Below are 14076 nucleotides of genomic sequence, written 5' to 3' on the forward strand. Positions count from 1 at the left end.
TTCTCATTATTGCTAGACTGTTTTGAAAAGAACAGCAGTATTGATGTAATGGTTCTTGGGGTGGAGGGAGCATATAAAGGGTAAAATGGACTTTAAAACAATGAAGTTCAAATCACAGACCTCCTAATTTTGAGTGTCCCTTTGAAGGTATGATTTAAAATTAAAATAGATATTTTGACATGCAGCAAATTTGGCTTAATTTTCTGTTAAACTGTTTACTTAGTTCATGCCACTTTTTTGTTAACCAAGCCACACCCGTATTCCTGAAGACATGATATGTATGCCTGGATTTTAGCTGAATAGACAATTACTTTTTGGAGAGAGAAGATAATATTCCATTATTTTGCCATGGTCCACGAAGCAGAAACATTTTCTGGAGTTTCAAATCCACAGTACTAGAGAGTCTTGGTGGTTGTTTCAATATTGATTCCTTAGATTCAGATCACTATCGAACTACTAAAATTAACTGTTTCTATTAAGACTGAGACATCTAGACCGCTTGGAACATAATTTTTATCTTTGTTCTTTTCTATGATCATGATGCTGTGCTAAATCCAACTTGGTTTAGGTACTCAGGTTGCCCCATTGGTTTCAAGGGGACTTAATTCTATTGCAGTGTTTGATTTCACTTGTTGGTAAGAACACAATGGCTTCTTCTTCTAGTTTTTAGGCACTATTTTATGCAAAAAATGTTAAATACTAGTTTAAAAATCTTAGCCCTAGTACTGTAACAGTGAGCAGAGTGGGAAGCAAACATGATGCACCAATTGTGGTTGCATAGGTGCAAATGAGAGCAGAATTTTGCCATGACACTTTTATGGCCTGTTTTCCCGGGTGTCCAGCATCCATAACTCCCACTGAAATCAGTGGGAGCGGTAGGTGCCCAGTCCTTCTGAAAATCAGGCCTGTAAGGTTTATACCATAGCAAGAGGCTACAGAAAGCTTAAATCACTGATTGGTAAAATTCAAAAGGCTTGGAGGTTGAGATGAGCACTTCAATGTTCAGGGACTTAGCTGGAACTTTTCTACTCTTCTGCCAAACTAGATAGATATTTGCAAGAACAGACTTTCTCCTGAGGTTCCCCATACTTCCTGCCTCTGGTGAGGCCATAAATATTACAAGATCAGCATTCCTTAAACTATTTCAGTAACTTCTGCTTCTGTCCCTGGCAACAGGAAATACAGAAGCAGCCACAAAATAAGAGATGATGAGGTGAAAGAGGGAGGTGGAGAATAATTAATCAGACATTCTCAAGCTTCAGCAAAGACCTAGCATTTGGCTTGCAGTTTGGGTGAAGGTTCAGTGTGGTGATGCAAATTTTATCCAAATTGAGTTACCCGTCTCTCGCTTGAACCTGAGCCTGAGGTTTTTTGATAATTTTCTCTTCCTCCATCTCTGCCTCAGAATTAAAATCTTCTTTAAATGCCCTGATCTACAGACCCATTGGGACTTTGGTAAAACAAACATCTATTTAATCTATACTAGCTGCACACTTTGAGATCAACCTCCGGGCACTGATTTACAGCAGTGATAGTAAATGCAGCTGTGCTGATACAAACCCAGTCTCTTTATTTTTCAGATATGGATGAATGTATGTTCAACAACGGTGGTTGCCAGCATCTGTGTGTCAATACCATGGGGAGCTATGAGTGTCGTTGTAAGGCAGGGTTCTTCCTGAGTGACAACCAGCACACGTGCATTCACCATTCCGAAGGTACTGGTCCTTCCCTTACAAATAGTGAGCAGAAACTTCTTGTGGGAGCACATAGCAAACTCTTAAGCATTTTCACAAACATTTAGAGTTTTCTTCAACAAGAGAAGAGGTTCATTGTTTGCCTGCCCCCGAGGGTATGTCTACACTGCAACAAGACACCTGTGGCTGGCCCTGGTCAGCTGATGGGCTCATGGGGGTTGGATTGTGGGGCTATAAAATTGCAGTGTAGATGTTTGGGCTGGAGCCTGGGCTCTGGCCCCTCCTACCTTGCGGGAACTCTTCTATCAGCCTAGTTACCACCTCTTGGGGAGATGGATTACCTACACCAATAGGAGAACTGCTCCTGTCAGTATAAGTAGTGTCTACACTGAAGTGCTACAGCGGCACAGCTGTGCCACTGTAGCATTTTAAGTGTAGACATACCCTGAGTACTATTGTCTTCAGGGGGGCTTTGCAGACCGCCCTCATGCTGTCCATTGTAGGATCAGAGCCTGGAACACTGTCAAACGAGATAACTTTGCCGTGGGAGAGAGGGTCCTTTTTCCTTTGTGTTTCCTCACCAAGATGAACGTATATTTGGATACTGTCTGATGGATCAAAAGGCAAAATCAGTTGTTTAATCACATGTCTGTACCTGATCCCTGATGGAGAGTTCTTCCTTCTTTCTCTATCTCTTCTTTAGTATGTCTTGAAAAGAACTCTGGCTTCCCCATTTGTCCTGTTCCAGCAGGAGTAACATCTCCTTTCCCCTCATTAGTCACTGTATCTTTTCCATTTCCTCCCGAACTTCTCTCCCAGGATCCATTGTCTTGCTGCTCTTGTTCTCCTCTGTTTTGCTGTCTCTTTCCCCTTCACCTGCTGCCTCATTTTTGGTTGACCAATTCCCCATGTTCCATGACTCTAAAGCTGGTCAAATATTTGTTCTCAAAACATTTATGTTTTCCAAAAAAGGGCATTTTTGACCAAAATGTAATTTTTTTTCTGAACATGTTCATTTTGGTTAACAGTTTCTGCTTTTTCATTGAAAAACTGGAAGTGAAAAACCAATACCTCTTCAGAAGAAATTTTCTTTTCAAGTCAAATTTTTCACTTTTGTGGAAACCAATACTTTTTTTTTTTACCAAAAACCTCATATTTTTACTTAAAATGCTTTGAGAATACCAAATTTTTTTCAGACTTCATTTTTTCATTGAAAACCCAAAAAGTTTTAAACCACCTCTCCATGGTTATCTATTTTCCATCTCCCCCTTATTCTTTTTTTCTTCTACCCCACGATGGAGCCTCACCTCTCTCTTCTTCTATACTTGTAATCTTTTCTGTGCCCATACTTCACTTTATCCCTGTCCCCTATTTCTCTGACCCTCCTCCCATTTCTCTTTCTCTTTCTTCCTTCCCTGACATTTGTACCCACCTCCCTTAGCCTATTTCTGTAATAAGAAAGAATAGTCAAGTATTTAGGGCACAGGACTCAGATGCAGGAGGTTTGAGTTCATTTCCCTGCTTTGCCACAGATTTCCTGTGTAGTTTGGGGAAGTCACTCAATCTCTCTGTACTTCAGTTTGGCATCTGTAAGAGCACTTCCCTACCTCCTAGTGTTCTGAGGATAAGTGTTCTGTTGATGTTTGTGGGCTTGAGGATAAATGTCCTGTTGATGTTTGTTTGTGGGCTCTCTGATTCTGCGGTGATGTGGTTCGTATAAGTAGCTTACAGAGTAAGGAGGTTGTGGAGGCGGGGCAGGAGAAATATGGAGGCCTGGCCTCTGGATAGAGTGAGAAGGCAAAGGAGAGGCTGTTCTGTTCCTCCTGCAGATTTGCATGGTGAGGTTGCCTCGGATTATCTGCTTTCTGGAATCCATCCTCTCTCATCTGCTGTGCTCCACATTGTCTGGCTCAGGACTGTTTTTTGGGACACTGCAGGAGTTTTTAGAGAAGAGGCAATAGTCAGGTGTGATAGTTACTTAGTGTAGCGGGGTGGATCCAGAGCAGAGTGGTGCTCCAAATGATTCTCTGGCTCTGTTTAAGCCTTGCGTAGGTCAGCTGGGCTCAGAACCTCCCACTGAGTTGTGCTAAGTTTTCCTTGACTACATGCCTTGGATTTATTCCTCTTCAGCTGTAAGTGACAGAACAAATGCTTTGTGAGGACATTGCATCAGTAATAGCGATAAATCACTTACCTACCTATGGCTTTTCTCTTTGTTGTTTAATTTACTTCATAATATTGAGTTAGCAAATTCCAGGGGAATGTCATGCATGTGGGGTTTTTAACCATAGAAATAAGTGTTGTGACCATGATGTGTCCTCTTACTACCATTTCTAGTGATAATCTGTCTCCACTCAGGAATCCATCACAGTCCATCGCAGTATGTCACACAAACCACCGTTATTTACTTCTTTTGGGCCAAAATCAATGGGCATGAATAAGAGCTGCAGGATTTGGCTCATTAGGGTTAGATTTAAAGCCATGCCACCAGAAGACTGGTGTACAAAGGCACTGACGTTTTACCTGTAGAGACCTAGGCAGCCAGAACGTCTCTGGGAGTGGGAAATGCTGCTCCTTTTAACAGGGTAAAGCATGCACACTACACAGGACCAGCCCCATTCTTCACTTGGTGGGAAGGGATGCAGCACTCTCAGGATGTCGAGCTGTGCTAATGGTGCTGACATTCCCCTAGCTTGTGTTCAAGCAGGGCCAGCACCAAGATTCTGGTCGCTCTTTGTACAGGGACATCCTTTCCTCACACCTCCTTGTGCGCCTGCATAAGACTGTCCAGAATCTGAGCCTCAGTGTTGACAACAGAATGGCAGTTATGGTGATGAATATGACCCAGCCTTGGTACAGCACCTTTCCTCAGTGCTTAGCAGGGTTTGCTAACTGGGTGTACATTTGGTTGGACAAATACCATTCTGACTTATTCCCCACGCAGTTCCACTGATATGACTGCATAAGAATGGAATCACTTTGCTCATTCCCATATCAAGTAGTTACATTGACATTTATATATATGTATATTTATATATTTTATATATATAAAATATTCATTGGAACTGATTTTTAAACTAACAACCCTGCGAAATAATGTGACTGATTTATAGTAAATAAAATGTTAAAACATTTGGATGCACTTCTCCATAAAATATCCCATTTTTTGGTCAAAGAAAACATATTTAACTGGTCAGACCCTGGGTATTTTACTATTAAAATGTGGTTCATTTTGTAAGGTCCATTTTAACTTTTGGTGAAGTGACCGAATTCCACATGCACAGAACTGAGCAATTCCCAATTCAGCATTTAAACCATTTGTTCGAGTTCAGTGAACTTTACCAAAGTACCTGCTTTAACAGTTTCTCCTTCAGGAGATGCATGCACACAAAGAAATTACTTTGCTAACAGAAACTAATCCGTTAATTCTCTTAATGCTTTCTTAACACTTCTTAGTTTACAGACAGATCGTATTGCATGTTTAAGCTTAAAAATGTCACAAAAACACTAGAGTTAATAAGGCTAATTTGTGATCTTATGTGCTGCACAGATCCTTGATTGACACCATAATAGTGGATGATAGCTTTCATGTGGGGCTCTTTGGGCTCTTTTGTATATTCTGTCGGATTTGAGGCATCATTGTCTTGTTAGGCTTCTACTGAGTTCTCACTGTGGGAAAGGAATCAAAAAGCCAATAGAGCAGAATAATCTAAGCAATGTAGCATCCATTCCTTTGTTACTTAAAGCTTTCTTAATAGAGGAAGAATACTGTAGCCTAAAACTGGGATGTCAAAAATATAATATGCAAAGTAATTGCCTGATTAAAATGTAACTGAATGTTTATGAAAGGTTGATCCCAGCTCCCACTACAAATATTTTTTTCTTCATTTAATAATATTGCTTCAAAGAGAAGATATTTTGAAAAGGCATGGGTTAAGGAAACCTTTGCTTATTTTCTTTTACACAATGAGGCTTGTCTCTGATTTTTTTTTTTTTTTTTTTTTTTTATTCAGGGCCTGATCTTGCTTCCACTGAAGTTAATGGGAATTATTTTAGTGGGCGCAGGATTGGGCCCTCAATAGGATTAGCCAGCAAGCCTAAATAAACTGACCGGAGTCCTCTTGAACTGGTTATATTATCTAAGAAGAAAACAGAAATGGATGGTAGTGCAACTCCTTTCCTTAAATAAATAAATAAATAAATAACCCACTGCATTAGCCTAGTTTATTGTAAAGCACACTCTCCTTGGGATGCACCGTCTGTTTTCCATTGGAGTAGCAGTCAGTCTTTCTCTGCTGCTTCCCAAATTTTAGCAATACAGGAGTTTTCAGTAAGGATCTAAAGTATTCTGCGCTACACTAACTAAGTCATATGAGAGTTCATACTTTAAACCACAACATTTCTGTAATATGGAAATTTGTGTTTTGTTTTGCAGTCACATTCCAGCCAAAAGTTGTGCTGTTGCAAGAGGTGTGTGTGTTTTGTATATATTGTTTCATGCTAGAACTTTTGCAGTGTTACGATATTTCTGTGCAGTGTGACACTCATGATGGATTAGGCTGGAGACCAATAGTGATGTGTGGACATTTTGCAAGTCGTGCCTAAAGATCTGTCAACGAGCTTCAGCCCTGATATCCAGGATTGCTATTACAACAGGCAGCAGCTGCTTGAGAACTACTTCACCATAACAGCTTTGCAATGTGAACAAATGTCTTCAAGGAGCCAAGTCCAGGCAGTGAATTCCTTACAGATGATGCCTAAGTCACATTTCTGTCAATATATCTTAGGTACTTAAAAAGTCTCCATTACCATAGTGTCTGAGCCCCTCACAAGTTTTAATGTCTTTATTCTTAGAGCATGTCTACACTTACCTTCGGAGCGATTGATCCAGTGGGGGTCTATTTATCATGTCTAGTGAAGACGCGATAAATTGACCGCTGAGTGCTCTCCTGTCGACTCCAGTACTCCATCGGAATGAGAAGCGTAGGCGGAGTCGACGGGGGAGCGTCAGCAGTTGACCTACTGCAGTGAAGGCACCATGGTAAGTAGCTCTAAGTACGTTGACTTCAGCTGTGCTATTTTCGTAGCTGAAGTTGCGTAACTTAGCTTGCCCCCCCACAGTGTAGATCAGGCCCCACAACACCCCCTGAGGTAGGACAGTGCTATTATCTCCATTTTACAGCTGCGGAACTGAGACCCAGAGAGACTTGACAAAGGTTACACAGGAAGTGGAACAGGAAAATTGAACCCAGGTCTCCCAAGTCCCAAGGAAGTGCTCCGTTCTCCTCCCTAACATTCAGACTCCTCAAGGAGAGTTTGGATTTACCAACCATGATTCCATTCTGTCTCTTTGATATATTGTTGCCTTTTGGGGAGTACCTTGGTAATACTAGAAGCAGAGATGGTAATAGTGCACTGTTACTTGCATGGTAAACTGCTTTTTATATTGTAAGATCCTTGGGGTAAGGACCCTGGTGGATCCCCATCCACCTCCCAACCCCCCTATTGCCCGGGTGGTGCTGCAGTAGCTATGGGAGCTACTTTATTGTATTGGCTGAGTTTGCAGTGTTGAGTACAGAGGCTGTAGCACCAGCTATCGAGGAAGGTTCAATGGGCCTTCCAGGACCCAGTGACTCTGCCTTGTTCACAGCATTTGGCCCTTAAAAAACTAACGAGATTAAAGTCCCAACCCCAGAGTAAAGCAAGCGTAAACCTGGCCTAAATTCCCACAGGGAGGCTCCCTGAGAGTTCTCGGATCCTCCGGTTATTTAGAGCTACCCGAGTGGCTCCCTTCCCAGGTTATGGTGAGCACAGCTCAGCCAGACCAGAGGATCTGCCCATAATCTTTTAAGAGACCTTATTTTTGTAAGTAATTCTAAAGGAAGGAGAACAAAAGAACACAGCAGTTGCGTGTTTTTACTGCTGGACTTCAGTGGTTAAGAAATCCCAGTGAGGGGATGAACCTTTGCATCAGAATGTCTGTGGGATACAATAGAACCTTTATGGCACATAGAGTTAAAATAAACTTTGGCTCTTCAATGCTGGGAAGTAGGGTAAAGCCTTGCCAATGGCTGGGGCATGGATTTAGCTGAAACACTGGACAGAGGCAAAAGGTTTTATAATGCAGAGAACGTTTCCTTATTGTTTAATTGATTGCAGCCTCTTTCTGGCAGAGGCCACATGAGTCACCGCAGCAGCCTGCAGATTAAGTGCTGGAGTGTGAACAGCTCATAACTGTCAGAGATAAAACAACAAGATGTTTTTATGAGGTACACCAAAGGGAAGAAAGTCAACTAATGTCACATTACTCTATTCATTTGGATCCAGACTGCATTTGCTTGTACTACATTCTATTCGGCTAGTGAGACACAGCACAGAGGTGCAGTTATATATAAATCATCATGATGACTTCCCAGAGGTGTTAAAATGTACTGGTTGAAATTAGAAAGAGGCCAGTAGATATCAGAAAAGGTTAAGATGCTCCCAAAACAGAAAAATCTTTGCTGTCCATGGGTACAAGTATGTGTGACTGCTGGGTCCGCTGCTAACCACTAATGGAAATGTGGCTCTGTGAATCTATGGCTCAAGGCCAGTAATTTGAAAAGTTGTGAGAAGTGTTTGAATTTTGTATGTATCTGAATAAATTTGGACATTCCCTTGCCTCACAACATCTCATTTTGCTATTTTATGGGAAGAATAAATAGGAAATGACAGCCTTAGTGCCCGGTCTTGCAAGGTTTGGAGCAGCTCTCAATTCCTATAAAAATATGTGGGAGGAAGAGGAGGAGTTATTACTAATAAACATTGGGGTCTCATTGTGCTGGATGCTGTACAAACACAGAGATGGAAGGTCCCTACCCAGAGACCTTAAGACACAAGCAGACAATGGATTAGGGGCAGAGAAATTACCTTGCAGGCCATTTGCTTAGCTTTTAGCAGGATTAGGTTCTTTTTATTTCATGTATATCAGCTGATACTTTTTTCTCTTTTGTTCAGATACAGGAGATTCTTTCAAGAGGTACAAGTTGTCTGCTGTTTACTTACAGTTGGGCTAATGTTTGTATTTGAGCTGTTACCTGCATCTGAAGACACTGAGGATACTGATGATCTATGACATTTGTACTGTTTTGCAGATGGCATGAGCTGCATGAATAAAGACCATGGCTGTGCCCATATCTGCAGAGAAGCACCGAAAGGAGGAGTGGCATGTGAATGCAGACCTGGATTTGAACTGGCCAGGAACCAGAGGGACTGCATTTGTACGCAACAAATTCATACTGATCCTTAGAGGGAACAAATAGAATTCTATTATTTCTGCAGCTGATCACTAATTTGAGCAGTTGTATCTATGGATGTGCTAGGATGACGTTATTTAGACTGCACGTTTTTGATGAAGTGAAATATCAAATTAAATCAGTGGGTTTTCAAAATGTCATTGTACAAATCCATCAATTAGTATTGAAAGCTCTAGTTTGGGAGTCATGTTAATACTCACACACAAGAAGGGTAAATTTAGCCCTGTGCGGGGATCTGGAAATTTGAGGCTCTACTGTATGTTTTCTTTCCAGTGACGTGCAATCATGGGAATGGTGGGTGTCAGCATACATGTGAGGATGCTGATGATGGGCCCATTTGTGGATGTCACCCAAAGTACACAGTGCACTCGGATGGGAAAACCTGCCTTGGTCAGTAAGCAGTGGATGGATTCTTTTCTGTTGATGACTGACATGTAAATTAGTTTCAAAATGTTACCATTTCTGCAGGAGTAATACGTTCCAGTTATATTGCTGAAAAATTGCATAGAGGCCGAAACGACAAGAACTTTGAAAGCATAGGCCGGATCCATGGGTCTGACCAACCCATGCTTGATGCAAGACCTGGATGTCAAGGAAAAGTGGTTTTAGGTCACATTTCTGCCCCCCTCCCTGAAATTTGGATCCAGTTTGGCCCCTGGCATAACTTAGAGAAACTTTAGAGCTGCTTTAAGTGATGCCTGCAGGAAATCTCTTATGGAGCGTTCCACTATCTGCGGAGCACCAGAGTGCTAGGAAAGGCCAGAAGAAGGTGGTGTAGAGCTGATTGTGTTGGCTTTACATCCCATGGACCTTCCCCTATGTCAGTGGACTCTCCATCTGCTCCTTACAGGCTGCTTTCTGACTGTGTGAGAAGCACAGAAGAACTGGCCCAGAATGTTTAAGGAAAAAAAATCTGTTTTTAAGTATATTTTGTTCTGGTACCTGTGAAGGTACCAGAGGGACAATTATTATTAACCAGGGGACAATTTCTTTCCATTTTCTTAAGTTTTCATAGAGTCCAGAAGGGACCTCTAGGATCATCTAGTCTGACTTCCTGTGTAACACAGGATATTCAACAAGCAATTCCTGCATCAAACCCATAACGTTCGATTGAACTAAAGGATATCTGTTAGAAAGGCATCCATTCTTACGTAAAGAAATGCTTTGGTGGATGAACACAAATGCTTTGATGACCATTCTCTGACCACTGATTAAAAACAAAAACCCAGCAATAGTTAGCCATCTCTTTCATTGGTCAATGGGTGATCAGGATGGCAGGACACTGGTATGTAGCATCTGATCTCTGATTAATCCTTTTGTTGTTCTGTTCACCACAGCTACTATGTTTTAAGGTTTCTGAGGTGAACACATGGGTCTTTGAAAAGCAAATTAAAACAAAACAACAAGAAAAGCTATCACATTTTTAATTGGGGAGTTTTCATGTTTTTGTTTTTAAGTGTTTATTTCTGACTGTTTCTGCTTATGATACTTGATTCAACTAATTGTAGAGTTTAGCTTTGTTTTAGAATTGGATTTCAAAAGGAGTGTCGTACAAGATAGTTGGCTGCTGCATTAGATACCAACAGTCACACCACCACTCACTGATTTCCCCCCCCCCCCATGTACTTGCATTACAGAAAGAGAGGAGGGTGTACCTGATATCTCTGAAAGCAATGCCACAACAGGAGCGGATGTGGACAAGCGAGTAAAGCGGCGGCTGATCATGGGTAAAAGTGCCAATCTTGTTCTGCTGTGGGGTTTCTTAACTAGCCTTACGTGGTGAACCCTTACTGTATTGGATAGCTGTCATCGAACATAGCTATTGTGACTATGGGCTAAAGTCTGCCCTTGGAGAGGCATGCATTACCCATTGAACTCAATGGATGCTCGCTCACCTCTAAGGAAAAGCTATGTCCCTATAGTATATAAGTAATCATGTATAGTATTCAGGATGTATAGAAGTATGAGCTGAACCAGAGCCAAGAAACCTCCTCTCTACCTACTCCCTAACTACTGAGTTGCCCCGTCTGACTATTCTGCTGTTCAGAGCTTGAATATAAAACTCATCAAACTCCTAGTCAGATGATTTCTTTTAGAGTCAGATTAAATTCAAAACCTTTAAACTCTTTGGTACTGGCCGTTTTGATTGGCACAGAGGGATTTAAGGGACAGCCCAAAGTCCCACTACAAGTTTGGAAACTGACCCTGGCTGGGTTTTGTGAGTCCTAGTCCAGTGCTTCAATGAGACTATCCTTCCTATCTCTAAGACATGCACTGTGAACGTCCAGCTCCTGGTGGAAAGCAGGGTTCTAGTCTCTTTAGACACTTCCCAGAATGTTAACCACTTTCATATAATTCTTCTTCTCTACTCAGGCTCCCTGACCTTACAGCTATAGCTAAATTAGGGGACTCAGTCACCATAGAGTAAAATTGTAGTATGGACAGGACCTAGCTCTATCTCTGTATATGGGCTAAAGTCTGCGACTGTCTAATGGGAGCATGGTTAGGTCCTATCTATATTACAGTCTTTAACTATGTTGTAAGTAGGTTACTAGACCACCAGTATTTTAACTGATTCCCTGAGGTAGATAGTTACAACAGTATAAATCTGGTGCATGGAAGATGAGAATCAGGCGCAGTATCCTCTAAACTTGTTTTGTCCCTTTAACGATAAGGTGTACTATTTCTCCTTGTGTGTGTCTCTTTGTACTGAAGGGTTAAATGGACTGTAAGGACAGGCTTGTTTGGAGTTGGAGTTCACCCTTGATTTTGTAGCTGATAGGGAGTTGGGGAGGGCGGCAAATTCCCACAGTACAAGAAATTTCCAATGCTTCACTTTTTTTCCTCTCCTAGGGAAGTGCCACACATCGTCTCACTCCTGAAATGTTTCAGTATGTACTAAATTTAGTTGTATTCGATTTAATCCAGAGGTTTATCCAGGGGACTGTGGAACAAGTCCCTGTGATCTCAGTGTGGTTCCGAGTGAACAGATATCTGTGTCATAAAAGCATCTCCACAGTTGGCTCTGATCATTTACTATTCCTGCTGGCAGTCTCATCAAAGCACTGGAGGCAAAGGCAAAAGCTTTCAAAAATCGGAGACTAAAGTTAGGCTCCACAATCCATATTTAGGCTCCTAAATAAATAGCCTGATTTTTAAAAGTATTGCGCTCCCAACAGTCCCATTAAGATCAGTGGGAGATGAGAGAAGTTCATTCCCCACACCCATGCGGTGGAGCTGGCTAGCAGAGGAGAAGGGCAGTCTCCACTGTTCTGTGCTAGCGAGCTTATTATTATTATTTATATTACCGGAGGACTTAGGAGCGAACCCCATTGTGATGTGTGCTACAAACCCAGAACAAAAAGATGTTCCCTGCCCAAAGAAATTACAATGTTAGCCTCAGACAAGAGGCAACGAGAGACAAACCAATGGTGGAATACAAGGAAACAATGAGATAATATGGCCAGTATGATTAGCAATGGTCTCAGCATAACTGTTGTTATGTGGGGTTTTTTTGTTTTTTGTTTGTAGGCATCACAGCAAAGGAGAGTTTTGAGGAGGGTTTTGAAGGATGATGATGAGGTAGCTTTGTAGATGTTTATGGGGAGCTCCTCCCAACTGTCAAGGGCAGCATGGGGGAAAGCACAAAGGTGCTTGTTTGAAAATTCAAGTGGGCGATGGAGGCAGGAGTCGACTTTTCCATGCCGAATGAGAGATGAGGGGTAGGGTGGGGACAGGCTGTGATGGGCCTTGAAAGTGAAAACAAACAGCTTATGTTTGATATAATAAAGATGGGGGAGCCAACGGAGGGATGCAGAGAGGGGGGATGACGTGGTAAAAGCAATGAGCTAGGAAGATTATCTTCGCAGCAGCACTTTGAATGGATGCAAGCAGGGCAAGATTGCATTTGTCAGGCCAGAGGAAGGATGTTGCGGTAAGTGAGACATGAGATAATGAGAGCTTGGAAGAGAGTTTTAGCTGTGTGAATGGATAGGAAAGACCATATTTTACAGATCTTCTACAGGAAGAATTGGCAGGATTAGACATAGCCTGATGTCTTTGACCGGGACGTAGGTGGTCATGCTTAGTGGTTGGAGTCTAATGGTCTAATGGTCAGAGAAGGAGTCACTCCTAGTGGTTAGAACAGGAGTCAGTAGCCAGGAATTGGAGCCCAGGTTGAGCTCTGGAGCCAGGAGTCGGAGCCCAGGTGCCAGAACCAGATGCCAGAGCCAAAAGGCAAATCCAAAGTCAGAGGTTAGGAATCAGAGCCAAGGATCAGAACTGAGTTACCTGGAGGGAGGCTCCCAAGGCTGCCCAGGAACTGGCTGTGCTGCAGGCCCTGCTTCCAGACTGACTGTGCTGCAAGCCTTGATTCCAGACAGTACTCCCTCCTTGCAGGCGCCTCACGGGGGTCTTGGGGCCTGGTTTCTCCGTACTTCCGATGGAACTCTCGTAAGAGGTCCAGGGCATGGCTGTTCTTCCTTGCTTCCCAAGACTGCTCGTCTGGAGCATACCCTTCCCAGTCCACCACGTACTGGGGCTTTCCTCTCACTCGCTGAGAGTCGAGGATCCTTTGGGCCAAGTACTTTCCTGTCTGTGGATTTTTGTGGGTGGTGGACTGAAACAGTTTGGATATGGGTTCTCGATATAGGGCTTTAAAAGTGAGATCTGAAAGACAGGATGGATATTCAAGGATTTGGGCAGCTATACAGTAATCTGAAGGCCACTGGCTTCACCCATTTTATAGTCTTGAAGGGGCTCGGGAATGGTAGTCTAGTTTGGCAGATGGGCGGCTTGATTTAAGCTTCTGGTCAAGAGCCACACTTTGTCCTTTATGGCCAGATTGTGGGCAGCCTGATGGTCTTGGTCTGCCTGGTGTTTATGGGGTTCTTTGGCAGACTGCAGGTGTTCTTCAGCTCCCAGGTGCCAGAGCCAACAGTCAGAGCTGAACTCGGTCAGGAATTAGATCCGAGGGTCATAACTTGGTTACCTGGAGTGAGGTGAGGCAGGAGCAGGGCTGGGAACCAGCAGGCACAGGAACTATTGTGACCATTGAGCAGCCACTGATCTGCTGTTGGTCTTAAAAG

At 42.6% G+C, this 14076-nt stretch overlaps 1 protein-coding gene across 6 annotated transcripts in view; it reads left to right on the forward strand.

Annotated features, from left to right (window-relative positions):
• Positions 1 to 14076, forward strand: part of SCUBE2 (signal peptide, CUB domain and EGF like domain containing 2) — a 66960-nt gene that overhangs the window by 12673 nt on the left and 40211 nt on the right. For 5 of the 6 annotated variants that reach the window (XM_034770062.1, XM_034770066.1, XM_034770067.1 and 2 more), the window contains 4 exons: positions 1581 to 1715; positions 8828 to 8953; positions 9263 to 9379; positions 10627 to 10716. In XM_034770062.1, the coding sequence (XP_034625953.1) occupies positions 1581 to 1715; positions 8828 to 8953; positions 9263 to 9379; positions 10627 to 10716 (468 nt within the window). The remainder of the gene's footprint in view (positions 1 to 1580; positions 1716 to 8827; positions 8954 to 9262; positions 9380 to 10626; positions 10717 to 14076) is intronic. The other variant, XM_034770065.1, reaches the window with a different exon arrangement.

The sequence above is a fragment of the Trachemys scripta genome, chromosome 4 (assembly GCF_013100865.1).
Source record: "Trachemys scripta elegans isolate TJP31775 chromosome 4, CAS_Tse_1.0, whole genome shotgun sequence".
Classification (NCBI taxonomy): domain Eukaryota; kingdom Metazoa; phylum Chordata; order Testudines; family Emydidae; genus Trachemys; species Trachemys scripta.